The sequence below is a fragment of the Podarcis bocagei genome, assembly GCF_964188305.1.
Source record: "Podarcis bocagei genome assembly, chromosome: 15".
NCBI classification, from domain to species: Eukaryota; Metazoa; Chordata; class Lepidosauria; order Squamata; family Lacertidae; genus Podarcis; species Podarcis bocagei.
The window spans coordinates 43267663-43295660 of record NC_138141.1 but is presented as its reverse complement, the minus strand read 5'-3'; the positions used below and the strand labels follow the sequence as shown (position 1 = coordinate 43295660).

The 27998-nt window shown below is 46.2% G+C and overlaps 1 protein-coding gene across 3 annotated transcripts in view; it reads left to right on the top strand.

The window, feature by feature from the left end:
- Window positions 1-3419: 3419 nt before the first annotated feature.
- ALDH3A2 (aldehyde dehydrogenase 3 family member A2) overlaps window positions 3420-27998 on the top strand; it is a 39490-nt gene continuing 14911 nt past the window's right edge. Inside the window, exons 1-7 of one of the 3 annotated variants that reach the window (XM_081172137.1) lie at window positions 3420-3573; window positions 11896-12073; window positions 14028-14259; window positions 15001-15086; window positions 17136-17344; window positions 25129-25246; window positions 27075-27216. In XM_081172137.1, the coding sequence (XP_081028263.1) occupies window positions 11912-12073; window positions 14028-14259; window positions 15001-15086; window positions 17136-17344; window positions 25129-25246; window positions 27075-27216 (949 nt within the window). In that variant the 5' untranslated portion in view covers window positions 3420-3573; window positions 11896-11911. Of the gene's footprint in view, window positions 3574-10653; window positions 10768-11895; window positions 12074-14027; window positions 14260-15000; window positions 15087-17135; window positions 17345-25128; window positions 25247-27074; window positions 27217-27998 lie in introns of those variants that run through there. The other 2 variants (XM_081172136.1, XM_081172138.1) reach the window with 2 other exon arrangements.

Genomic DNA, 27998 nt, shown 5'->3' with positions numbered 1-27998 from the left:
CTGAAGGGAACCCCAGCAAGGAGACTGGCTGCTGCTGCATCAGCCCTGCATAGAGTGAACTGCAATAACGCAACCTGCAAATTGGCAGAGCTTCGGAGTTCAGTGGCCAGGCCATCTACCGTTGACTCCTGGAAACCACCCCCAAGCTGCAATCTTGCTCCTACCAGGGGAGTACAATCCTGCCCAGCTCAGGTTGCTTCCCCACCTCCCAGATTTTGAGTTGAGGCAGGGTGGTAATTTATTTTTTGGAGGGGGGTGGTAGCTCAGAGAACAATTGTTTTAATTGGAGAGGGGTCCCACGTTCATTTCTTGACTTCTCCAGTTTTAAAAGGATCAGGGAAGATCCTGCAAGGTGTGTACTCTTCTGTTGCATCAAGAGCAGTTGGTCAGATTACAGCGAGCCATCCGTCATGGATGCTTCAGTTGAGATCCCAGCTTTGTTTGGGGGTTGGACTAGACAGCCCTCGGAGTCTCTTCCAGTTCTATATTCAGGGTGACTTCCCTGCCTGAGACCAGATGACAGTTAAGGCAGATAAGTGGTGGGATATGTGGAATTAAGTAGCCTGGGCCTGACTTCGTACAAAAAATACTCCCCTGAGGCTGCATCTCCCTTGTGATATGAACAAACCTTGGCATCCTGCAAAGGGCGCCATGCATAAAATTCAGAGTTGCACCAGCACACCTCTCCAGCGAGGTGGGGCCTTTGCAATATGCCTGTTGTTTTCTTGGTGCACTGAGTGTTAATGGAAATCCGTGCTCCGCAAGGTGGCGCCAGCAAGCCACCGTCCTTTTGCTCCCTTGTTCCCTCTTATAGCTGGGCAAGCAAAATCAATGCCTGCCGTCTCGAGGGTTGGCGGCGACGAGCCTTTTATGTGCCAATGCCACCTCTTGAGGCAGTAGCATAAGAACACAAGAATGTGGCCCATTTAGCTTGAGCGCAGCAGCAACAACACTTGCAGATTCTGGCATTCTTCAGAGGCATACCGTACTTTCTCTGGCGTGGCAGTGAGGTTGTGGAAGCGCCACAGCTCATGGGTGGACTGTTGCTTTGCATGCAGAAGGTCCAAGATTTGATCTCCAGGCAGGGCTTCGTGCCTGACCCCTGGAGAGCCGCGGCTGGTCGGTGTAGCTGACACTGTGCTAGACAGAACAATGAACTGACTCTGTGTTAAGACAGCTTTCTAACCAAATTACCCCTTTGTTCCCAACCATGAGGACTAAAAGTTTGTATTTTTAGAGGACGAGCTGTAGGTCAGTGATAAAGGGCAGCTCCCTGTGCATGCATGATGGTTGCTTTCAGGGAACAATGGCCTGTAATCTTGTCCTTGGAAGATTGCCCATTTAGGAGATCTGACCTTTGAGCTTGAGAAAGGATCTCTACTCTTAATGTATTAAAAGCACTATCTGAATACCCAGCAGAGTTGGCAATCCTGTCTGTGGGATTGTTTGGCTGGAAACTTATAAGCACTTGCTGAAGGGCAGAAAGAAGGTGTTGGTTTTGAAATTACACCTGTGTGGGAAACGATTCTGGCAGAAGATGAATCCCAAAGCCTTAAAGGCACCTCCTGCCCAAGGGTGGGTGGGGAGCATTTCTCAATATTTGCTAGACCTGACTGGGAGAGTTGGTTTGCCTTACTGAAATCCCTCTGTACCTTAAGCCGGAATCAAATATAAGTGGCAAAGGGATTTCATTGCAGCAGAGTCCTTTTAACTCTACTCACCCTCCTTTGATCGGGTGAGAGCCAGAAGAGTGTTGGGAATATTTGGCTTCAAAGTGCAGAGATAAGTTGCAGCTCAAGTTTGGCCAGAGGCCACCCACACACAGGACAAGGACTCCTTTCCGCCTGGCAAAAGCTCCACTGGTAAGGCTGGTGTGGAGCAGGGCTAACCGCAGCCTGGGGAAAGCACCAAGGGCCAGGCAAGGGAGTCTGAAGGCCACATGAGAATTAAGGTGGGTAAAGGTAAAGGGACCCCTGACCATTAGGTCCAGTCGCGGACGACTCTGGGGTTGCATGCTCATTTCGCTCTATAGACCGAGGGAGCCAACATACAGCTTCCAGGTCATGTGGCCAGCATGACTAAGCCGCTTCTGGCAAACCAGAGCAGCACACGGAAACGGCGTTTGCCTTCCCGCCAGAGCGATACCTATTTATCTACTTGCACTTTGACGTGCTTTCGAACTGCTAGGTGGGCAAGAGCAGGGACCGAGCAATGGGAGCTCACCCTGTCGCGGGGATTTGAACCACCAACCTCCTGATTGGCAAGTCCTAGGCTCTGTGGTTTTAACCCACAGCACCACCCACATCCCTATTATTAAGGTGGCTTACCAGTCGCTTATTCAACACTTGTTCTTACAGTAACAAACAATATGAAACAAAGCTTTGTCTGAAGGGATGGGGCAGCCATGAGTACGGATAATACAGAGAACCCGAAAACCTTGTTTCGAGGTGCCAGGGGCATGTGGATTTGAGTTCCTTTTACTCTGACTGAGGAAGCAACACTCACTTTAAGGAATCGGGCAAAGTCTGCTTCGGTCTTGCGATTTTTGTACATTAAACAGTACTAAAGGACTCAGAGCATCTGCTTGGCATGCAGAAGGTCCCAGGTTTGATCCCTGGCATCTCCAGGGGAAAGACTCCCTGTCCGAAACCCTGGAGAGCTGCTGCTGCTGCTGCCAGCCAGTGTAGGCAATACTGGCCTAGATGGAGCAGTGGTCTGACTCAGTAAAAAGCTTCCTAACTCAGGCTGTGACCTTTATGTCATTGCAGAGGGGGGAACACTCCAGCACAGACCAAGTGGGAAATGGATAATGGGACCGGTCTGGTGTAGTGGTTAGAGTGCCAAACTAGGCCCCGGGGTACCTAGGCCCTCTCGCCTCCTGTTGTTTTCCAACAACTAGTATTCAGAAGAATCGCTGTGTCTGTTTCTGGAGGAAGAACATACCCGTCATGACTAGTATCCGCTGAAAGATAGGTCTTTCTCCTCCACCAATCGGTCTAATTCTCTCTTAAAGCTGCGTCTTGTGGCAGTGAGTTCCACAGTTGAACTGTGTGAATAATTTCTTTCTCTGCCCTGAATCTCCCAACATTCAGCTTCTTTGGGTCCCACGCATTCTAGCGTTACCAGAGAGGAAGAAGAAACTTAATCGGCTTCCTCCAAGACTGGACATAATTTTTTTAACTCCCTATCATGTCACCTCTCTTGAGGTGTGAGGATTCAGCTGCCCCCTTAACTTTAGGACGAACTTTTCAGCCAGGAAACCCCCAAAGCAGGTGGCAGGCAGGAATGTGCTTCTTCTGAATGCCAGAATTGACAACCGCTGTACCCATTTCCCCCATCACTGTGGGGAGAAGAACGAGTTGCCCTCGTTCTGTTTTTCTTTTTTCCCATGCATGCTGTTTTAATGAGAATACGGTACAGATGTCAGTCCTGGGCTCGCATCCAAATTTCCTGCAGTGGGAGGGCTGAGGCTTTTCTTCCTAGGCTGGTGTCAGGGGTGGAGGAACTAGGTCTGTTTTCTACGGACTGGTACAGAACCCAGCCGAGCCCTGAAAAGTAGCTCTTGCGTGAAAGGTACCCATCTCTCTCTGCAAATGTTAAAATTAAGGGTTTGTTTGCCTGGATAAAGCAGGGAAAGTGTTGCTGTTTGTGTGGTTTGTGGGTCGTTTTGCAAGGGCGAGGAAGTGTGATTTAAGGAGGAATCTCGTCAGATTTATTTTTCTTTCAGTGGTTGCCTGGGTGGGAAATTCTTTCCACTTAGCAAAGCTGGGTTTCGGGTTTGGTTTTGTATTTTTTTTTTTAAAAAATCAAAATATAAAGGGAGGGTGGATCTGAGAGGGGAACCTTGGGTTGGAAGAGATTTCTGTTGACTTTGTTTTTGTTTAGAAGGCCAAAACTCAGAGCCAAGAAAAAGGGAGAGAGTTGCTATGTGAAGAAACAAGGGTGTTTCTTATGCCAAGATTGGGCCTTCCAGAAATGGCTGGGTCGGCAGAGCAGCTACTTTGCATGCAAAAGGTCCTGGGTTCAATCAAGTCAGGGTGGGCATGTGCCCCTGCCTGAAACCCTGGGCAGCTGCTGCCAGTCAGTGTGGGCAATATGGAGCTAGATGGACCAATGATCCGACTCAGTTTAAGTCAGCTTGCTGTGTTCCTGTTTAATTCAACCATGAAGACTGGAACCTTGTTTTATTTGTAAAGGAAGGGCTGTAACGCAGTGGTTGAGCACCTGCTCTGCCCAGGCTCAGGCCCTGGCGTCTCCAGCTTGGACTGGGGATGCCCCCTTCTCTGAAATCCTGGAGAGCTGTCGCCAGTCAGTTCAGGCAGTACTGAGCTGCAATGGTCCCTATCCATTCTTTCCCAGAACTTGAAGCAAACACCCCACTGCCTTCGCTGGAAATGTGCTCCTGCACTGGGATTGAGCCCCAATGTACCCAGTTGCAGTTACTCCTGAGTAAACAGGCCCAGGAGTATGCTATTAAGCCGTTGGGGGGAAAGAAGGCTACATAGCTGGGGGAGCAGGGAGGGGCAGATGCCCCCCTCTAAATAAATAAAAATAAATAAAAATACATTGCAAACGGTGGTTCTGCTGCCCCAACAAAAATCCTGACTACGCCCATGATAAGCGGCAAGATTTACTCCTGAGTAGGCATCCCTACTCAGGGATCCCAGGGACGCGGGTGGCGCTGTGGCTTAAACCACAGAGCCTAGGACTTGCCGATCAGAAGGTCGGCGGTTCGAATCCCCGCGACAGGGTGAGCTCCCATTTCTCGGTCCCTGCTCCTGCCAACCTAGCAGTTTGAAAGCACATCGAAGTGCAAGTAGATAAATAGGTACTGCTCCGGTGGGAAGGTAAACGGCATTTCCGTGCGCTGCTCTGGTTCGCCAGAAGCGGCTTAGTCATGCTGGCCACATAACCCAGAAGCTGTACGCCGGCTCCCTCGGCCAGTAAAGCGAGATGAGCGCCGCAACCCCAGAGTCGGCCACGACTGGACCTAATGGTCAGAGGTCCCTTTACCTTTACCTTTAGGCATCTCTAGGCTTGCAAAGTTCAGCTGCCACCTTTTGTCCCTATAAATACGGAATCAATCAGGTCATCTGAGCATGGTATCGGTTTTTTTGCTGCATCCTCAGGATCTGAACTGGTGCTGTTTCTGGAGCGGAGGGTTTACACCCCATTTCTTGCCAGACCCATCATTCCTAAATTGGAGGGGGGGCGCTGGGTGGAAGCTGGAGTCTTAAGAGCATCTGGAGGGCCATTGCTGTTCCCCCAGCAGCAAAATGGCTGGTAACTTTGTTGAGGAACAGAGGTTTGCCTTCCTCCTGTGTGGCTTGGCTTGCTTACGTGTGGCTTGGCTCGCTTACGTGAGATGCTCGTATATCCCTGCAGCCAACAGCACCTTTTGAGCATAGTATTTTGGTTGCTTTCTGTGGACCAGCGTAGTGGGTGGGTGACGACGTATATTTTGCTGTTTCTTCCCTGCAGCTTTTCAGAAGTTTATCTGTGAAGCTACATGGATGTTTGCATTTCTTAAAATGGCTTTTAAAAGGAAATTGAGAATATTGTCCTGGGGTACTGAAAATCGCCACAAATTCCGAAGCGCTTGAAAGAGTAAAAGTGTGGGTCTGTCAGGCTGCTGCCCCCCGCCCAATAAAGCGGCAGTGCAGCTGCGGAATGATTTGTGAAGGATCGGGGCCCGCGTGGCTTCCCCAGACAGGCTGGTCTCCCCCAGAAGGAAGGCAATACATTGAGCCACAATGCTGCATAGAAGGCCCTTTGAGAGGTTCCATTAATACGAGAAATTCAAAGTGTTAATGATGTGATGATCCAGTGTGTGTTTTTTTCCTTGCTGGATTCCAAAATTGGAATCAGCCCAGGAGTGTGAAGTTGCAGCAGTCAAAGCAGGCGCCATTCCAGGCTGTGTTATCAAGGAAATAATATGAGCAAAGGTTAGTGAGTCTAATCAGATGGCCGATACTCTTCTTAGCGTTCCCAATCCGCCAATCACATTATCTGGGTGTTTGTTACCTTTGACCATGGATATCTGGCACATTGGTCATCCATTACTTGGGGTGATTTTATTTTTAATTTGGTGGGTGCGGCGCATAAAGTATTGATTGCATATACAGGGGTAAGTTGCTTACACGTGAGGAGATGTACAAAAAGGGTGTGAAACAGTGTACAGTGGTACCTTGGGTTACATATGCTTCAGGTTACATACGCTTCAGGTTACAGACTCTGCTAACCCAGAAATAGTGCTTCAGGTTAAGAACTTTGTTTCAGGATGAGAACAGAAATCGTGCTCTGGCGGTGCGGCAGCAGCAGGAGGCCCCATTAGCTAAAGTGGTGCTTCAGGTTAAGAACAGTTTCAGGCTAAGTACGGACCTCCGGAACGAATTAAGTACTTAACCCGAGGTACCACTGTAGTCAGGAAAACCTGCTTACTTAGATTACTATCCGCTGATTCAGATGATTATTCTGCATTAAGAATGCGTTTGTGCAGGGAAAACTCAGCCTTGGCCACAAGCACCTTGTTTTTGCTGCCGAAGCAGACATTTAGCCCTGACAACGCAGACGTGCTTTTTCCCCTGTGAGAACGTGACTTGATTTTTACGCATTGGTAAAGCAAAGGCGAGGGGGTGCTTCTCTCGAAGCCTGCGTAATTTACAGGCCCGTGAAGTCAACTTTTGTTTTTTGTTTTTTTTTTATAATGATTTTTATTAATTTTCCAAACATGTAATACAACACAAACAAAACAAAAGTATACAAAACATACAAACAAATAAACATGTATAATTGCTCAAACTTATTTTCCTAAACCTTCTTTCTCGGACTTCCCCATACCTCCCTTTTCCTGCATCCTTATGTTAACCCTTTCTCAGCAACCCTTCGTTCAATTAATTCGGTCATTTTCGTTATGCATTTTTTAAAGTTATGATTTACCGCTGCATGCTCTATTTCTTATAACCATGACATCTCAGCCATCATCAATTTTACAACAGTCTTTAAGGTATTTTTTGAATTTCTTCCAGTCTTCTTCCACCGTCTCTCTCCCCTGGTCACGGATTCTGCTGGTCATCTCTGCCATTCCCATGTACTCGATCACCTTCGCTTGCCATTCTTCCAGAGTGGGTAGCTGCTGCATCTTCCAATACTTTGCCAAAAGAATTCTTGCCGCTGTGGTAGCATACATAAAAAATGTTTTGTCCTTCCTTGGCACCAATTGGCCCACCATGCCCAGGAGAAATGCCTCTGGCTTTTTCAAAAATGTCCATTTAAGGACCTTTTTAATTTCATTATAGATCATTTCCCAGTAGGCCTTTACCCTCGGGCAGGTCCACCAAAGGTGATAGAAGGTACCTTCAGTCTCATTACATTTCCAACATTTGTTACTGGGCAGATGATAAATTTTTGCAAGTTTGACTGGGGTCATGTACCACCTATAAATCATTTTCATTATATTCTCTCTTAATGCATTACAAGCTGTAAACTTAATACCTGTATTCCACAACTGTTCCCAGTCATCAAACATTATGTCATGACCTATGTCTTGTGCCCATTTAATCATGGCTGATTTTACTATTTCATCTTGTGTATTCCACCTCAACAGCAAGTTGTACATTCTCGACAAATTCTTAGTATTGGGTTCTAACAATTCTGTTTCCAATTTCGACCTCTCCATCTGGAAACCTATTTTCCTGTCTTGTTTAAATACCTCGTTTATCTGATGGTAATGCAACCAGTCTCGTACCTTAGACTTTAATTTATCAAAACTCTGCAATTTAACTCTTTCACCATCTTGTTCTAAAATTTCACAATACTTTGGCCATTTGGATTCCATATTTAGTTTTTTTATCTCTTTAGCCTCCATTGGTGATAACCACCTAGGGGTTTTACTTTCCAGCAAATCCTTGTATCTTATCCAAACATTATACAGTGCTTTCCTCACAATATGGTTTTTAAAGCCTTTATGCGATTTTACCTTGTCATACCATATATATGCATGCCAACCAAATCTGTTGTCATACCCTTCCAGATCCAAAATATCTGTATTCTCAAGAAGTAGCCATTGTTTCAGCCAGCAGAAAGCTGCCGATTCATAGTAGAGTCTCAAGTCCGGCAGGGCAAAACCCCCTCTGTCTTTTGCATCAGTTAAAATCTTAAACTTTATTCTGGGCTTTTTGCCCTGCCAGACAAATTCTGATATGTCTTTTTGCCACCTCTTGAAACAATCCATCTTATCCAAGATCTGGAGTGTCTGGAATAAAAACAGCATTCTAGGCAATACATTCATCTTGATAACAGCAATTCGGCCTAACAAGGAAAGTCTCAACCTTGACCATATTTCTAGATCTTTTTTCACCTCTGTCCAACATTTTTCATAATTGTCTTTAAATAAATTTATATTTTTAGAAGTCAAGTTCACACCCAGGTATTTCACCTTTTTTGTTATTGTTAAACCTGTTTCACTCTGAAACTTCTCTTTCTCTGCCGTTGTTAAATTTTTCTCCAACACTTTGGTTTTTTGCATATTCAATTTAAATCCTGCTACTTGACCAAATTTCTCAATTAGTTCTAAAACTCTTTTAGTACTAGTCTCTGGCTGTTGCAAAGTCAACTTTTGTTCGAGTAAAAACTGCCCTGAACATCCGCAACACAGGCCACAGTTCAACAGGTGTGGCTTCTCCTGTGATAGGAATTTTGAGGTCTTAGACATATGGTAATGTTCATAAGTGCGTACATAGATCAGCACAGGAAGACCAACCTGGAACCATTTTGATTCCTAAACTGAGCAAATGTTTTCCCTTGGGGGGGGGGTCAGGGAGCCTTCTGAACACAATTCAAAGTGTTGGTGCTGACCTTTAAAGCCCTAAATGGCCTCGGTCCAGTATACCTGAAGGAGCGTCTCCATCCCCATTGTTCAGCCTGGACACTGAGATCCAGCACCGAGGGCCTTCTGACAGTTCCCTCATTGCGAGAAGTGAGGCTACAGGGAACCAGACAGAGGGCCTTCTCGGTAGTGGCGCCCGCCCTGTGGAACGCCCTCCCAGCAGGTGTCAAGGCAATAAACAACTATTTTACTTTTAAATGTCATCTGAAGGCAGCCCTCTTTAGGGAAGTTTTTAATGTTTGAAGCTGTACTGTTTTTAATATTCAGTTGGAAGCCGCCCAGAGTGGCTGGGGAAACCCAGCCAGATGGGCAGGGTATAAATAAATTATTATTATTATTATTATTATTATTATTATTATTATTATTATTATTATTATTATTATTATTATTATTCCCATTGTCTCAGGAATTGATTAATCAGCATCTTAATGGGTGTCAGACTATCAGGAAAGTCAATCAGGAAAGGCAATGAGATAACCTGGCAAACAGGAAAAAGAACATTCAAATTTCTGTTTTAGACCGCCTTTTCTGTGATGTATGTATGATGTTTCTGGGGGTGGTCTTGATCTACAGGGTGGCAATTTCAAAAGTCTATATAAAGCCTTGCGCGCCATTGTTCTGGATCCCTCCCCCTTTCCTGCATGTTGCAACAGATCAATAAAGATCAGGATTACTAGCAGCTTTGCTTCTCAATATTATCTGCTTGGCCTCTGTTATTCTCTCCTACCGATAGGGAACCTACGTAAGGACTCTATATGGGCTCTTGGATACCCCAAAAGGGAAAAAGGGCAATTTTTGTTTACAACACTCCCCACACAGCCATTTTTGCAGGTGAAAAACCAAGCCTGGTGGACTTTGCCCGGTCTACTCAGGCATAAGGTGCACCCTCATAAAGATATGCATTTGAACCCTATACATTTTCCTGTTGCTTATATTCTCTTTTTTTGGAGGGGGTGTTGTTCAGGGTTCCCTCTGGGCTCTCCTCTCTTAAAACTGACACCCTCTCTTCCAATCTCTGCTCACTTAGTTTTAACAGCCCTCAAAACTGGGTAAAACTTTGCCTGACATGGAATAGTTGGAAAGCTTAACCAGGTGGATATCTACCTGTCTGGTTGCTGTTAGAAGCCCAGGAGCAAAGTGGGAGAAGAGAAGGTGTAACTTTTACCTTTCATCTACCCAGGGAAGGTATATTTGATTGCAATCGTAACCCCACACTTACCTGGGAGTTATTCCCCCTCCCCGTTTAATTAAATAGGATTTACCCCCGAGTAGACATAGCTAGGTTTGCGCTGGCTTTTTTGCGGGGCGGGTGTGATTTGCCTCCTGAGGAGAGGGACGCAGTTCAACCCGATCCTATGTCGCTTTACTGGGAAGTAAAAATCCCCTCTGTTCAATGGGCCTTACTCCCAAGTAAATTCGTTTTTAGGATTCATCTTGGACACGCTTACTTGGGCGTAAACTCCATTGAACACGGGGGGAGATTTACTTCTGAGCAAACCTAAATAGGTTTGCGTTGCACGTAATTTCACCGTGCCTTTAATAAACTGTAGCATTCTTAATAATAATAATAATTCGACATTACTAATTAGTAAATCCTAATTGATAAATGCCAGTTGATTGAGCTTTTCTGGATTTTGCATTTATTTTAAATGTACTGTATGAGCTGCGGGGGGCGGGGGCGGCTTCCGTGAGGTTTTTTTGCGGAGAAGTGGAAAATCAACATTGGGAATCAACAGACGCACGTGCTGGGGGCGGGGCTTGTCCGGGACCGGAAGTGGGTCGAGGTCGCCCTCAGGACCGGAAGGCGGAAGTCCGCGCCTGGACGGGTTGGGAAAGATGTCAACTCTGGGGAGCCGCGTCCAGACGGACACGGGAGGGGGGTAAGGGAGATGCGTGTATTGGGGGGGGGGCTTGCAGTGGATGTGCGTTTAAGCAGCTGCAGGACAGGCAGGAATTCACCAGGGACAGCTTTCCCTAGTTTGCAGCACATTAAAGCACCCAAACAATCCAGAATAAAAAATAAATAAATTCAAGCTTCAAGGGGAATTTTTCAGCTCCTCCAAGTGAGCGTTTGGTTTCCCCCATATTTGTTTGCCTACTTAATTTATAGAGCTGCCCCATAAGAGGAGGCCTCCAGGAAGGCAGTGTGGTGGTATGATAAGAAAAGTTAGGAAATTTGATTATGACCAGAATATTGTTATATGGAATAATGATATTGGAAACTGCTACATTTAATTACAAGGAAATTCAGTTGGAAGAAATTGGAGGAAGTCAAGTAATATGTTTATGAAGTTGGATTTTAATTAATTAACTAAGTCTTATTGCATGTGGTGGTATATGTGAGGTTTGAAATACTTTATTTCTTTTATTTCTTTTTATTTTTATTTTATTATTTTTTCTTTTTTGTTATGTTAAAGTTATGTTTTTCTATGAAATTTAATAAACATTATTGGAAGGGGGGGAAAGGAAAGCAGTGTGGTGTAGTGGTTGGAGTGCCGGACTAGGACCTGGGAGATCAGTGTTCGAATCCCCCACTCAGTCAGGAAGCTCTTTTGGGGGACCTTGGAGTCAGTCGCAGCTTCTTCACCTGCCTCATAGGGTTGTCGTGGGGATTAACTGAGGAGGGGGCATGAATCACAGACTCCTGGGAGAAAAAGATGGGAGTTTAATGCAACAAATGAGCCCTCCTGCTGATTTGTGCCTTGTGAAATGTTTCTAGGTCATTCTGACATTCTAAACCCACAGGTTTGCTGGGAAACCGGTTTGGGCCAGCAGGTGACTGGAGGGGGAGGGCGTGCCGCCTGGATTCAATTTATTAAGGAGTGGGTGTGACAGAAACCACATGTGCCTCGTAAACCCAGGAGCAAAGCTCCTGACCCCAAGCCAGTGGAGAGCCTGCCCTTTTCCCTTTTGCTCTCCGGTTAGGCTCTCCAAAGTGTGTGTCAGGTTGAGCAGTCAAGGGACCTCCTCTGCGTCGGCAGATCCAAACCTTTCTGTCTCCTCTGCAGGTGCCTCACAGCAGCCATGGAGAAAATCAAGCTAGCCGTGGATCGGGCCCGGGCGGCTTTCAACACAGGGAAGACGCGTCCCTTGGAGTTCAGAATCCAGCAGCTGTTGGCCCTCAAGAAGATGATAAAGGAGAAGGAGAAGGAAATCGCGGCAGCCCTCATGGCAGACCTCCACAAGGTCTGTTGCGCACTGGCCGTGTCTTCCTATAGCGCCCGTTGGGGGTTCTGTAGCTGTGAATCCTGCATTTCAGGGGGTTGGGCTGGATGGCCTCTGGGAGTCCCTTCCAATTCTACCATTCTATGAATTGTATGTGGGGTGGGGGGAAATCTGAGGCCAGGGCCCTCTGGCAACAGAGCCCAGGGGGGGGGGCGGGAAATGTTTGGGGACCCCCTTATTTTCTATGATTGTACTTTTTTATTGTAAGTTTTAAAACTGTTCTGTTTTCCAAGGTGTTGCTAACCTGCCCTAGCACCTTGGAGTGCAGGGCGGAGAATAAATTAAAATAATCATCATCATTTGATGTTTCCAGTTCTCTTTGAGGGCAGCCCTGCATGGGGCTCATTACAGCAATCCAGTCTGGAAGTTGTCATTAGGGTGAAGGGCAGGTAATAAATTACAACAAGAATGAAAGAGGATATTGATGCTACAGATATGAAATTGGGAACTGCTAAATATGTGTTATGATGAAATTCATATTGGAAGGTGTCGAGGAAGTCTTCTAGCAATGTAAATATACCAGGGTTTAAGAAGGGGGGGGGGAATTCTACTTTTATCTTTTGTGTTTTTATTGTTGTTAAGTTTTTATGTTGCGTTCAATGTAATGTTTTTTTCTGTGTTTATGTTTGTGTATTATAAGAGAAAACCAATAAATTTTTTTTGGGGGGGGGGAATTATAACAAGAACAACCTCAAGATTGGGCTGCTGCAAGGCTCTCCACATGGGGCTGCCCTTGAAGACAAATTAGAAACTTCATCTGTTCCAAAATTACTATAATATTTGGGGATGCAGGGAGTATCATATCTCCTCCCAGTCTCAACTAAGGTCACCAGATGTCCCTGTTTCCCGGGGACAGCCCCCGGATTTGCAAATCAGTGTCCATACAAAATCCATGGAAGCTGAAAATTGTCCCTGGATTCATTGAAAAAAATCTGGTAACCTTAGGCTAAACATCCCTAACTCCCTCATCAGGCTTGGTTTCCAGACCCTGAATCTCCTTAGTCGCCCTCCTCTGCACACCTTCCAGCTTGTCAACATCCTTCTTAAATTGGGGTGCCCAGAACTGGACACAGTATTCCAGGTGTGGTCTGACCAAGGCAGAATAGAGCGGTACCATTCCTTCCCTTGGTCTGGACACTAGACTTCAGTTGATGCAGTCAGGAATAGCATTAGCCTTTTTTGTTGCTGCATCACACAGTGGGCTCATGTTCAGCTTGTGGTCCACTAAAACCCCTAGACCATTTTCACATGCACTGCTGTGAAGCCAGGCGTCCCCCATCCCATGTTATTGACCCTCCCCTTTCTTCTTTGGGCTTGGTTACTGGCTAGTAGGGATGTGCGTGGCACTGTGAGTTAAACCACAGAGCCTAGGACTTGCCGATCAGAAGGTTGGCAGTTTGAATCCCCGCGACGGGGTGAGCTCCTGTTGCTCGGTCCCTGCTCCTGCCAACCTAACAGTTCAAAAGCACGTCAAAGTGCAAGTAGATAAATAGGTACTGCTCTGGCGGGAAGGTAAATGGCATTTCCATGCGCTGCTCTGGTTCGCCAGAAGTGGCTTAGTCATGCTGGCCACATGGCCCGGAAGCTGCACGCCGGCTCCCTCAGCCAATAAAGCGAGATGAGCACCGCAACCCCAGAGTCAGCCACGACTGGACCTAATGGTCAGGGGTCCCTTTACCTTTACTGGCTAGTAAAAATAATAATAAGCAAATAATATAATAAATACTAATATTAATGCTGCTCTGTTCTCCTTTGGGAGGAAGGCTTGGGGTATAGATTTAAGAAATAAAAAAATACGTGGCTTGGTTGCCGGTTTACTATTCCTATTCTTATTATTAATACGATGAAATTCACGAGATTATTGTGGTCGCCGATCCTTCTTAATACGTGCCACCTCTTCTTGACTCCCGGACAGAACGAGTGCAACGCTTTTAGCTACGAGATTATGGGCGCTCTGGGGGAGATTGCTCTGATGGTGGACAAACTCCCTGAATGGGCTGCCCCTCAGTACGTGGAGAAGACCATTATGACGATGACTGACGAGACCTACATCCACCGTGAGCCGCTGGGCGTGGTCCTGGTCATCGGGGCATGGAATTACCCTTTCATCCTCATCATGCAGCCGCTTATTGGGGCCATCGCCGCAGGTAAGTGGGCGATTCGTCCGTCGGTGCGGCGCAGCGGGTAGAGAACCTTTCAAACCCCAGGCACGGGAGTAGGGGGAATGTTTCCAGTCCTCATGAGGACAGAGAGCTGTTTGGAGGCACGAAAACCACAGCGCTGGGAAAAGCTCGGTCCGAACGGGAGGCAGGAGAAGCCTTTGCAGGGATAAAGACTCGCTCATTTCAGTGGGGCTGACCCACGGGTAAGTGGGTTTACGATTGCGGCCGTCATTCTCTCTCCCGACTCCTGCGGTCCTGCCTCAGCTGTGGTCCTGCGGTGTTTGCAGCCCACAAGACTGCTTGTCCTGAAAACCCGGGTGGAGGTCTCCTTTTCTCAAGAGCCTGGCCGCTGGATCACGCCAAAGAACCACCTTCCCCTGGCCTCCTTGCTTAGGTAGGGACGTAGGGCAGCAGCAGAGCTCCTGTCTGTCCTGCAGAGGGTCCCAGGTTCCAGCTCCTGCATCACCAGTTGCAGCTGGGTACTGTCCTGTGTCTGAGAGCTGCTGCCGGCCAGTGTCGACAATACTGGGCTAGATAGGCCAATGGTGTGGCTCGGTGTAAGGCAGCTTCCCATCCTGAGCTCAGCAGGCCCTCTGTCCTCCTTGTGTTCCCCAGGGGCTGGTATTCAAGGGCCTCTGATCTTTGGGGTATAACTAGCAGCCAACCGCTCCCCCTTTTCCTCTTTGTGCACTTTTGAACAAATATCCCCTTCCTCGAATCTTCCAGGGAACGCTGTTGTGCTTAAGCCGTCCGAGGTCAGCGAACACACAGCCAAGCTCTTTGAAGAAATCCTCCCTCAGTACCTGGACAAGGTAGGCCCAATCTCCTGGCTTGGCGTCAGATTTGTGATCCAGAAGCGCTTAATTTCTCTGCAGGTGGAACAGTGCGTGTTCTGTGTTTTGTTTTGTTAAGGGCTTAAATTCTGCGTGTTGACCATTGCAAATTCTTCGCCAGGGGAAAAACGCTGCCACCATAACGCTCCACATCCTCCAGATGTTTTGCCGTACTACAACTCCCAGCCACCATTTCGACCGTGCCTGGTGGGAGTTGTAGTTCGGCAATATTTGGAGGGCACCGGGTCGACAAAGGCTGCCACAGTCGGCGCCGGGAGACATTCCCACCTCTTCTCCAGCACAGTTTAAATTGGCCCCATCAGAGAGCACTGAAGTCCAGCAAATAGTATAATAATATTAGTTATTATGTATGTAATTATTACATAGTCTTTCCCCCAAAAGCATACTTCTGTTTTATTTACTTATTGTTATTATTTTGTTAACTTAAATGTCCTTCCTTCCCCCCCCCCCACTTCCCCTCCTCTCTCTGGAAAAAGGAACTCAGTGTGTTGTCCCTAAAATGCAACATTGTGCAATATATTTATTCAACTTATTTCCCTGTTCTTCCTCCCAAAGGCAGCAAACATGTCAATAGCAGAATCCCGTTAAAACCTCTGAAAAACCATTTTGGTAACAACCTTTTTTTTATAAAGAAAGAAGAAGAAAAGGGAGGGTGGAGTTTAAAACTTCTAAAAGAAGCCTTTCCACACCCTCTATCACGTGTAAAGCCATCTGCTCCGACTGATAGCAAAACAGTACATAAGATAGCAGCCTGTAGCAGCAATAGCAACATAAAACCAGGAAGAAACAATTAAATAGTGAAACAACAGTTTGAATAACAACCGTAGAGGGAATAGCGCCAAGATTAATGAGCCCCCAAACGCTCGCCTTGACAGCCTTTGTAAACAGCTGCCGTTTTAAGCCAGGGGTGGGGAGCCTAGGACTCAGGGGCCAAATCTGGCCCAGAGGCCTCTCTGTCTGGCCCCCGGGATCTTCCCAAAGTCATGCTTGGCCCCCTCGTTCCGGTCCTGGCTGGGGTGTGCCCCTGGGCTGTGATAAAGCCTCTTGCCGTTTTGAAACCTCTGACCTTCTGCACAGTTGCAACACAGCCCCCTGAACCAAAGAGGAGGATCTCTGCAGTTTCTCTGCTTTCCCTCTCTCTCCTGGCCAGCTCTTTTGGCGTGCGGCCCCTGGATTCTTGCCTGGGAGGGAATGAGACCCTTGGGCTGAGAAACAGTTTCCCAGACCTGTCTTTAAACGGGTACTTAGGACCGTGAAGCCGGAGGCAGGTGCACTTTGGCGTAGGTTGCTAAAAAGCTGCAACCGGTTTGACAATCCGGTTTGACTAGCCGATCTGGATGCGTCTTATGCTGAGGTCAGGCTTCAAAATCCAACAGTCTTGTATTTAATTTTGTCTTTTGTTTGTGCCTACCGTACTGAGCTCCAAAAGCAGTTCCAACATGCACTTGGCATTCTGCTTATTGCTGCTCTTGCTTGAACAACGTGAAATAAAAATTAACTGCCAATTAGCACATTTATTGCTGGTAGATGGATATCAACGAAGTATCAGCAAACGAGAAAATTGCATATTCAGTTCTCCACATTTCTCCAAGCGTTCGTTTGTTCTAAATGTGCACGAAGATTCGTTAGCATTCGACTCTTAAATTCTTCCTCCTGTGCACATTTTGGTATGCAATTTGTCCGAATACCCCCGTTTTTGCAAACCAGCTTTCCCAAATCTGATCCAGGTGTTTTGCATGTGATTCATATGCATTTCTCTGCACGCTTTGCACCGGGCTGTGCATTTCCATGGACGACGCTCATTGCACAATCTGGCATCTTGGGCTTCTGCTTCTGGAAATGAAAATTGTGTGTGCCTTTCAGCGCAAACGAAATCAAATCCCAACCTTGCACTGTCCCTGAATTCCAGCAAAAATGACATTAACTTTATTTCCCCACCCGCTCCCCTCGCTCTTACGGGAGACAAGCTGGTTCTAAGCCACGCTTCTGTTCTGTGTTCCCCGCCAGGAGCTGTTCCCGGTCGTCAACGGAGGCGTTCCGGAGACCACAGAGCTTCTGAAACAGCGGTTTGACCACATCCTCTACACAGGCAACAGCACAGTGGGGAAAATCATCATGGAGGCCGCCGCCAAGCACCTGACGCCTGTCACTCTCGAGCTGGGAGGGAAGAGCCCTTGTTACATCGACAAAAACTGTGATATCGACATGGCGTGCAGGTGAGCTCTGCAACGGGTCGCTCTGTGCTTGAGCCAGTACTGCCGTGGTTCTGCAGCTCAGGGTCCATTCACAGCCCACCTGCATTTGTTGTTGCTGTTTAGTCGTTTAGTCGTGTCCGACTCTTCGTGACCCCCTGGACCAGAGCACGCCAGGCACTCCTGTCTTCCACTGCCTCCCGCAGTTTGGTCAAACTCATGATTGTAGCTTCGAGAACACTGTCTCACCATCTCGTCCTCTGTCGTCCCCTTCTCCTTGTGCCCTCCATCTTTCCCAACATCAGGGTCTTTTCCAGGGAGTCTTCTCTTCTCATGAGGTGGCCAAAGTCTTGGAGCCTCAGCTTCAGGATCTGTCCTTCCAGTGAGCACTCAGGGCTGATTTCCTTAAGAATGGAGAGGTTTGATCTTCTTGCAGTCCATGGGACTCTCAAGAGTCTCCTCCAGCACCATAATTCAAAAACATTAATTCTTTGGCGATCAGCCTTCTTTATGGTCCAGCTCTCACTTCCATACATCACTACTGGGAAAACCATAGCTTTAAATATATATTTTTTTCAATTTTATTAGTTTTCCAAATATATAACAAACAAAAAACATAAACACTTATCCAAAATCTGATAGTTCCACTTTTGTTCACATTGTTAAATGACTTCCTCAGATCCCCCTAGCTGAGTTTCCATGTAGTCCATTGTAGCAGTTTTCCAAAACTATTTTCACATAAAATTTACTTGGGCAATTCACATCTTTCTTTCTTTTCATTTTAACTTTAAATTAGTGTTTTACCACATCACATATTGCAGTCCTAGGCCTCTTTGGTACTTGCAGGTAGTTCTATTTATGGTATCTTAACATATTTAGCTAAATAGTCTTTAAATTTCTTCCATTCCTCTTGATGTTCCTTCTCCCTCTGGTCACGGACTCTTCCGGTCAGGTCGGCCAGCTCCCAAAAACCCATCATCTTCATCTGCCATTCCTCCACTGTTGGTACTTCTTGTAGTTTCCAATTTTTAGCCAGCAAAATTCTAGCTGCAGTTGTGGCATACAAAAACAGTCTTACATATTTCTTGGGCAATTCTAGTATACTTTATTATTTCTAATTTGTTTATTACCCGGCCTTCACCCCGACATCCCAGCGCAGGTTGCGCCATTAAAATGCCGTCGGCATCCATCTGTCTTGAGAGACAGTGGAATGTGCCTCCGGGGGTGAAGTCAAACCACTGAATTAGTCGTTGTCGTCTTCTTTGGCAATCACTCATAGCTGAGTAAGATTGTCTTCCATAAACACGGTTTTAACAATGAGTCCGTAAGTGACTGTGGAGGCCAATTCTGGACCCACACACCTTACACAGTGGGGACATTGGTTTCCGGGTGGGAGTTCATCACAATGAAGGTTTGCCAAAGGTGCCTTCCTCTTAGCACGTTTCTTCCTTGCGTACTGAGTTCGAGTGTCTTCAAAGCCCATGACACCTTTTAATAATAATAATAATAATAATTTATTATTTGTACCCCGCCCATCTGGCTGAGTCCCCACAGCCACTCTGGGCGGCTTCCAACAAAGATTAAAAATACATTAAAATGTCACACATTAAAAACTTCCCTGAACAGGGCTGCCTTCAGATGTTTTCTAAATGTCAGGTAGCTGTTTTTGACATCCCGTGGGAGGGCGTTCCACAGGGCGGGTGCCACTACCGAGAAGGCCCTCTGCCTGGTTCCCTGTAGCTTTGCTTCTCGCAGTGAGGGAACCGCCAGAAGGCCCTCGGCGCTGGACCTCAGAGTCCAGGCAGAACAATGGGGGTGGAGACGCTCCTTCAGGTCTACTGGACCGAGGCCGTTTAGGGCTTGAAAGGTCAGCACCAACACTTTGAATTGTGCTCAGAAACGTACTGGGAGCCAATGTAGGTCTTTCAAGACCGGTGTGATGTGGTCTCGGTGTCCGCCCCCAGTCACCAGTCTAGCTTTGGCAAAGGCTGTTCTCCAGCTGGAGCGCTCGCAGGCAAGCAATGAAGTGATCTCTCTGGGGTGCAAGTCTGGGCAGTGGGTCTGGGGGTGCTGGGCTGCCCAGATGACAAGACGCCCCCCTCGCCCTCGCTGATGTGATCCAAAGGAAAGCAGAGCAAGATGTTTGGCACCAGCTTGGCATCAGGAATTGCCAGAAGGAGACGTACAAGGCGCCATCAAACCATCTTAGGGATTTGTGTGGGGTTTTCTCCTGAGCCTTTTCTTCTCCCAAAGAGATCCCACAAGGCATTAGATGTTTTCTTTTTAATGGAAAAAACACACCATGTAAAACAGCTTGCAACCATAAGATGTATATTTTATTTATTTTTTCAAATTTTTTAATTAAATTTTCACAATTATAACACATACAACATTAACAAAAAAGAAAAACAGAAAAGCATACCAAAGAAAAAACAATACAATACAAAACCACAACAGTAATAATAAAAATGTAATCTTAATCCCATATCCAATTTTGTTTACATTGTAGATTGACTTCCTCAAGTCCCTTTCTTCTGAATTTCCTTGTGTCTGCATGTAACAGCTTTCCAATATCATTTTTTAAAAAAAATATTTCCAGCTTTTGTCTATCTTATTAACTTCTCTTACTGTTCCAAATCCCATTTATTTAATTAAATCCTAATTTAATCCTAGGCCTATTTGGTGCTTTCAAGTAACTTCTAATTTTTTATATTACAGTATTTATTCAGATAGTCCTTAAATTTCTTCGCAACCATAAGCTATAAGGTGGGTCTTAAAATCAGGCAACTCAGGCGTCAAAATAGCAGATTAAAGAGGAGCGTCTTCAGCGTTTTCTGAAAGCTGTATAATGAAGGTGCCAGATAGACCTCTGTGGAGTGGGTGTTCCACAGCTTAGGGGCCGCTGCAAAGAAGTCCCTCTCCCACTGAGCCGCCACCCATCAAGGCTCTGCGGGTGGAGGAACGACCCAAGATCTCAGGGTCTTAGTGGACCACAAGCTGAGTCCACTCTGTGATGCAGCAGCAAAAAAGGCTAAGGCTATTCTAGGCTGCATCAACAGAAGTCTAGTGTCCACATCTAGGGCAGTAAATGTTATCGCTCTCTTCTGCCTTGGTCAGACCACACCTGGAGTCCTGTGTCCAAATCTAGGGCATCCCAATTTAAGAAGGCTAATGACAAGGTGGATCTTCCAATAGCCAAAGCAGAGCTTTCCAAGTTTCATGCTTTGACACACTTTATGGACGCACATCATTTCGCCACATAGTAATTCAGTTTTACTAGCGAGCCGGAGATTAATCTAATCCCTCTCCATCCCCGGGTGGAGCGCAGGGAACAATTGCATGGCCCGCCTACACACTGCAGCCAACACACTAATGTGTTTGGAAAGCTTTGATCTCAAAGCTTGTCACATGGAAAGTGGCTTGGGTTTGTTTTCTCCTGCTGTGGAAGGCAGGATTTGGACCAATGGATTGAAGTTACAAGAAAGGTTCCGGCTAAACATCTGGAAGAACTTTCTGACTGCAAGGGCTGTTCGACAGTGGAATGGTTTCCCTCAGGAAGTTGTGGACTCCCCTTCCTTGGAGGTTTTAATGGAGATAATAATAATATTATATATTATAATATATATAATTATTATACCTTGGGTTACATACGCTTCAGGTTACATACGCTTCAGGTTACAGACTCCGCTGACCCAAAAATAGTACCTCGGGTTAAGAACTTTGCTTCAGGATGAGAACAGAAATCGTGCTCCGGCGGCACAGCAGCAGCAGCTAAACTTTAGCTGCAGCAGCAGCTAAACTTTAGCATTAGCTAAAGTGGTGCGTCAGGTTAAGAACAGTTTCAGGTTAAGAACGGACCTCCAGAATGAATTAAGTACTTAACCTGAGGTACCACTGTAATATAATAATAATAATAAATTTATTTATATCCCACCCTCCCCACCCCAACCCGGGCTCAGAGCGGCTAACAACAGTAAAAATAACACAGTTTACATAAAATCATAATCAATTAATTGGAATATTGTACATTCTAAAATTAGTTCATTATAAAATCAGTTCAAATCAAATTAATGGCAACCATTGGGCTAGAGTTCTGTGAGGATTACCAAAGGAGGGGGTCATTTTTTAAAACATTTTTTTTACCATAGTCGCCATCCTTTAAAATCATAACATCACCTATAGTGTTGCTCAAACTAAGCTTCAACCCCCCCCCCTTTACTTGGCTTTCATCAATATTCACAATAAAAAAATTCCTTCCAGTAGCACCTTAAAGACCAACTAAGTTAGTTCTTGGTATGAGCTTTCGTGTGCATGCACACTTCTTCAGATACACTGAAACAGAAGTTGCCAGATCCTTCTATATAGTGAGAAGGTGGGGAGGGGTATTACTCAGAAGGGTGGTGGGAATGGGAGATTGGCAGATAGCTGAGATGAGCCTGTTGACGACTCTTAACGACTGTAATAGGTCTTACAGGAAAAGGCAAGGGGTGAGAAGGTGAAGAATGGCTTAGTCATGTATAATGAGATAAGAATCCACTGTCTTTGTTCAAACCAGGTCTCTCCATGGTTTTAAGTTTGGTAATGAGTTGCAATTCAGCAGCTTCTCTTTCCAGTCTATTTCTGAAATTCCTTTGTAGTAAAACAGCTACTTTGAGATCTTGTATAGAATGTCCTGGGAGATTGAAGTGTTCTCCTACTGGTTTCTCTGTTTTGTGATTCTTGATGTCAGATTTATGTCCGTTTATTCTTTGGCGTAAGGTTTGGCCTGTTTGTCCAATATAGAGAGCTGAAGGACACTGTTGGCATTTGATGGCATACACAATGTTAGATGATGAGCAATTAAATAGTCCCGAGATGGTATGTGTGATGTTGTTGGGGCCAGTAATGGTGTTGTCCGGGTGTATGTGGCAGCAAAGTTGGCATCTGGGTTTATTGCAGGCTCTGGTGCCAGTGGCCGTGTTAAGTCTGGTTGTAGTATTATTGTGGGTTAGGAGTTGTTTAAGATTGGGTGGCTGTCTGTAGGCAATGAAAGGTCTTCCTCCCAGAGCTTGAGAAAGAGAACTGTCATTGTCCAGGAGAGGTTGTAGATCTCTGATGATGCGTATGCCCCTCCCCACCTTCTCACTATATAGAAGGATCTGGCAACTTCTGTTTCAGTGTATCTGAAGAAGTGTGCATGCACACGAAAGCTCATACCAAGAACTAACTTAGTTGGTCTTTAAGGTGCTACTGGAAGGATTTTTTTTATTTTGACTATGGGAGACCAACACGGCTACCTATCTGTAACTGGAATCAATATTCACTTACAACTTAGCATTTCTATATCAATCTACTTACCTTCTTTCATGCTTATAAAATTTACCTTATTAATTGCAAAGAGATTCCAGAAATTAGCATTACAAAATATTTTAACTCAAACCTGGCAAGCATTTTCAAATGTTTACAATGTTCTCTCGTATATTGTATGAGTTTACTCCAGTCCTTTTCAAACAGCTCGTCGCGTTGGTTTCGTATCTTCCCCATCAGGTTCGCCAGTTCTGCATATTCCATCATTTTAGTCTGCCATTCTTCCAATGTTGGGAGTTCCTGCTGCTTCCATTTCTGGGCTAAAAGTATCTTTGCGGCTGTGGTAGCATACATAAATAAATTTATATCTTTTTTGGGAATTTCTTCTCCAATTATACCCAACAAAAACGCCTCTGGTTTTTTAATAAAGGTATTTTTAAAAACCTTTTTCAGTTCATTATATATCATATCCCAGTAGGCTTTAACCTTAGTACAAGTCCACCACATATGGAAGAAATTCCCCTCCTTTTCCTTACATTTCCATCTAAAGAGCCTTCTCTGCTCATCTCTGCACCCAAGAGGGCCTGTAGAGAATGAGCTGGCCTTTCAGATATTTGGGGCCTGAGTTGATTTTAGCCAGAATCCTCCCAAGCAAGGGAATGATGTGAGAGATCCCCACTGGATCCCCCACCAATCACAGCCTGCCCTCTATTGGCTTTCCTTCCTGCCTGCCTGCCTCCTTGCTTCCAACCAGCCCCTGGGGGGCCATGCTTATCAGCGTCTTCCTCCTCCTTCGCCCCTTGTAGACCTCAGCAGGGAGAAGGCACCAAAACTAGAATCAGTTGGCTTTGCTCTGGCGCCACCTGCTGTTGGGCTCCGGGCCTTTTGCCCTATGAGTGATGAAACAGCCCTCTTCTCTTTGCTTGTGGGATCTGAGAAATTGCTCTTCGTTCTAAGCCTTGAATCCGGCTCAGTAGAAAATTCCATGTGTGGTTACGCCACAATGATGGGTGTTAACAGCGTTATGACATAGGCTGCCTCTTCCCCTGAACCTTGGTTTACTTCTAACCTGCTTGGATGTATTTTGCATCATCGGCTTGCATTAAGCAATCAAAAGCAGGGGAATCATAGAATCATAGAGTTGGAAGAGACCACAAGGGCCATCGAGTCCAAACCCCTGCCACGCAGGAAACACCATCAGAGCACTCCTGACATATGGTTGTCAAGCCTCTGCTTAAAGACCTCCAAAGAAGGAGACTCCACCACACTCCTTGGCAGCAAATTCCACTGTCGAACAGCTCTTACTGTCAGGAAGTTCTTCCTAATGTTTAGGTGGAATCTTCTTTCTTGTAGTTTGGATCCATTGCTCCATGTCCGCTTCTCTGGAGCAGCAGAAAACAACCTTTCTCCCTCCTCTATATGACATCCTTTTATATATTTGAACATGGGAGCCAAAGTTCAAATTCTCCCTCCTCCTCCCGTTTTCAAATAAAATAACAGCTGATGCATTCTGGAAATCTGAGCCGACTTTTGTGGTGGGGAAAGTTTTTTTGGCCCCCGACACATACCAGAAGTGGGCAGCGCAGGAGGGAGAATTTGTACCTATGTGGTTTCAGCTACACGCTTTCTCTCTCTGCATCTAAGGGAGCGGAAGGCGTGATCCAAATTTGAGGTTACACTCTAGGCAGAAACACTCATGTAGGTTCAAGCAAAGGATGTTTGGCCCCGGGAGAGTTAGGAGGAACGGACGGAGAAGTCCAGAGGCCCACAACTGGCCTCTCAACCTGGGGTTCCCCGTCCCTGATGTTAGAGCATGTTGGTTTTGCAGTTGTGCATCAGACCTGGTTGGCGTGCTGTTGTGGGTGGGTGAGGCCCTGGGCATAAAAAGGTAAAGGGACCCCGACCGTTAGGTCCAGTCATGGCCGACTCTGGGGTTGCGGCGCTCATCTCGCTTTACAGGCCAAGGGAGCCAGCGTACAGCTTCCGGGTCATGTGGCCAGCATGACTAAGCCACTTCTGGCGAACCAGAGCAGCGCACGGAAACGCCGTTTACCTTCCCGCCGGAGTGGTACCTATTTATCTACTTGCACTTTGACGTGCTTTCGAACTGCTAGGTTGGCAGGAGCTGGGACCAAGGAAGGGGAGTTCACCCCGTCGCAGGGATTCGAACTGCCGACCTTCTGATCGGCAAGTCCTAGGCTCTGTGGTTTAACCCACAGCGCCACCCCCGTCCCTGGGCATAGCTGTCAACTTTTCCCTTTTCTTGCAAGGAATCCTATTCGGAATAAGGGAATTTCCCTTAAAAAATGGGAAACATTGACAGCTATGGCCCTAGGGAACCCCAAAGGATGCAGTCTTCCAAACAGCAATTATTAGATCACTTAGAAAGGCTGCACATTGCCAATTGATTCTCTTTCAAAGGATTTCCCCTCCCCACCGCCCTTTGAAAAGGTTTACCTCTCCCAAGACACTAGTCCATGGAGTTAGATCTGAAGTCTCTCTTTCCTCCTTTTTCCCGGCAGGCGGATCACATGGGGGAAATTCATGAATTGCGGACAGACCTGCATCGCCCCTGACTACATTCTGTGCGACCCGTCCATCCAAAACCAAATAGTGGAGACTGTTAAGAAGACGCTGAAGGTGAGGTGTTAGAATCAGGCAGATGTGTTCACAGGTGCCTCGTGCCATTGAGGGTACATGGATTTACAGTCGTGGCTTGGAAGTCGAATGGAATCCGTTCCGGAAGTCCGTTCGACTTCCAAAACATTTGGAAACCAAAGCACGGCTTCTGATTGGCTGCGGGAAGTTCCTGCAGCCAATCGGAAGCCCCGTCGGACGTTCGGGTTCCAAAGAAGCTTCGCAAACCGGAACACTCACTTCTGGGTTTGCAGCGTCCGAGTACCAAGGCGTTGAGGATCTAAGGTACAACTGTATTTTTCCATCACATTTCTAAGCCAGACCTGGAATGGTCATGCCAGGACCTTGGGAACCCCAAGGCTGTGACGCTTTGCGGTTTGAAGTTTTTGAGTCTCTTATTTTCCTTGCATCCACCCTTTGCTGATTGCTCGCTTGTTAACAAGTCAATTAAATTGCTAGTTAGGACTACAAGAAGTTTTGCAAGGAGAAATATATGAAATATTGCAAAGTAGAGAAAGAATGGAGATATTAGTTATGAGATTTAAATGTAATAGTGAAAGTCAGAAATATAAATTAATTGAATAGAGTGGAAAATTTTCAGATGTGATTGATGAAAGTCAAAAAATTGTATAAGATATAAAAGTATGTTTACTTACTGTATTTTCTGGCGTATAAGACTACTTTTTAACCCAGGAAAATCTTCTCAAAAATCGGGGGTCGTCTTATACGCCGGCTACAGCAGCAGCTCCTGCAGCAACTCCCCACCAAAGGATGAAACGACAGCAAATTAAATCAGAGGACGCCAAGCTCTCTAGATGAAGCAGAAATACGCTTGGAAATTGGCCCCAGAAGCCCCCACAATCACCAGCAACAGAACGACCCTAACTGCTCCCGGTAGTAGACCACTAGCAAATTCCATGAGTGGCTCAACAAAAGCAGTAAAAAATCCCCCCCAAAATGCTTCTTCAGGTCCGACAAAACAATAACCGAGCGAAGTTCAGCGACGTCCTAGCGATTGAGGAAGCGAGCCAAAGAGGAAGCCCCCCAGCTCACTCCTCTGTTTAAACGGACCCGGGGCCCCCAGTCACTGGGAAGTGGAGCGGATTTCCGATCCCGACTGGAGACTGGTTTTTTTTTTGTTTGTTTTTTTAATTTGGTGTGCGTTGGAAGAGGGGTAGTCTTATACGGCGAGTATATCCCAAACTCTGTATTTTAACTGGAAAAGTTGGGGGTCGTCTTATACGCCAGAAAATACGGTAAATGTAATAGTGAAAGTCAAAAATGTAAATTAAGTAAATAGATTAGAACATTTTCAGATGTGATTGATGGAAGTCAAAAAATTGTATAAGATATAAAAGTGTGTTTAATTATTGTTGAAAATGATACGTTAAAAAACTAATAAAAATTTTATATATATATATACAGTGGTGCCCCGCAAGACGGATGCCTCGCAAGACGGAAAACCCGTTAGACGAAATAGTTTTCCGTTTTGGAGGTGCTTCGCAAAACGAATTTCCTATGGGCTTGCTTCGTTTTTTTCCCTCCCCCCCTTTTTCTAAGCCGCTAAGCCGCTTATCAGCTGATCCGATCAGCAGATAAGCCGCTAAAAGCCGCTAATAGCGCTAATCCGCTAATCCGTCAATGGGCTTGCTTCGCAAGACGAAAATACCGCTAGACGAAGAGAATCACAGAACGGATTCTTTTCGTCTTGCGAGGCACCACTGTATTTAAAAAGTCAATAAAATGAAAACAAATTTTAAAAAACCAGGAGGCTAGCCCTCCCAGCCACCCTGAGCCAACGTGGCCTCGTTGACCCCCCCCCCCCCGGCAGGAATTTTACGGCGAGGACATGAAGAAATCCTCGGACTACGAGAGGATTGTGAACAAACGCCATTTCAAGAGACTCATGGGCCTCCTGGAAGGGCAGAAGATCGCTTACGGCGGGGAAGCGGATGAATCCACGTGCTTCATAGGTAAGGCCGGGAGGGACGTGAGCTTCGTCCTGAATCTCAGGCCGTGTTTTTTGGACGCACGAGCAGAAGCAATCTGCATGCTTCTTCTGTGCCGAGGAGGAGGAAGAATGAATCGGTTGGGTGGATAAATACATGTTGTTGTGCAGGGTGTTTACAGCAGTGTTGCAAAACGGGAAGCTCTGCTTCTGCCTGCAGAGGGCTGCGGATTCAATCCCCTGCTCTGACGCCGCAAAAGGCATCTTCCTCTTTAAATCAGACCATGAGGACTAGAATCTTGCTTTGTTTTCAAGAGCTGTGGCCGAGTGGTAAGAGCGTTTGCTTTTGCATGCAGCTGGGGCTGGGATGCCCCACCTCCACCCCAATGTCTGAAACTCTGGAGAGCTGCTGCCAGTCCGTGTAGGCATCCCACCAGATGTCAAAGAGAAGAACAACTACCAGACTTTTAGACGACATCTGAAGGCAGCCCTCTTTAGGGAAGCTTTTAATGTTTGACGGTATTTTAATATTTTGTTGGAAGCTGCCCAGAGTAGCTGGGGAAGCCCAGCCAGATTATTATAATTATAGGCAATACAGTGGTACCTCAGGTTACATACGCTTCAGGTTACATACGCTTCAGGTTACAGACTCCGCTAACCCAGAAATAGTGCTTCAGGTTAAGAACTTTGCTTCAGGATGAGAACAGAAATCGTGCTCTGGCGGCGCAGCAGCAGGAGGCCCCATTAGCTAAAGTGGTGCTTCAGGTTAAGAACAGTTTCAGGATAAGAATGGACCTCCGGAACGAA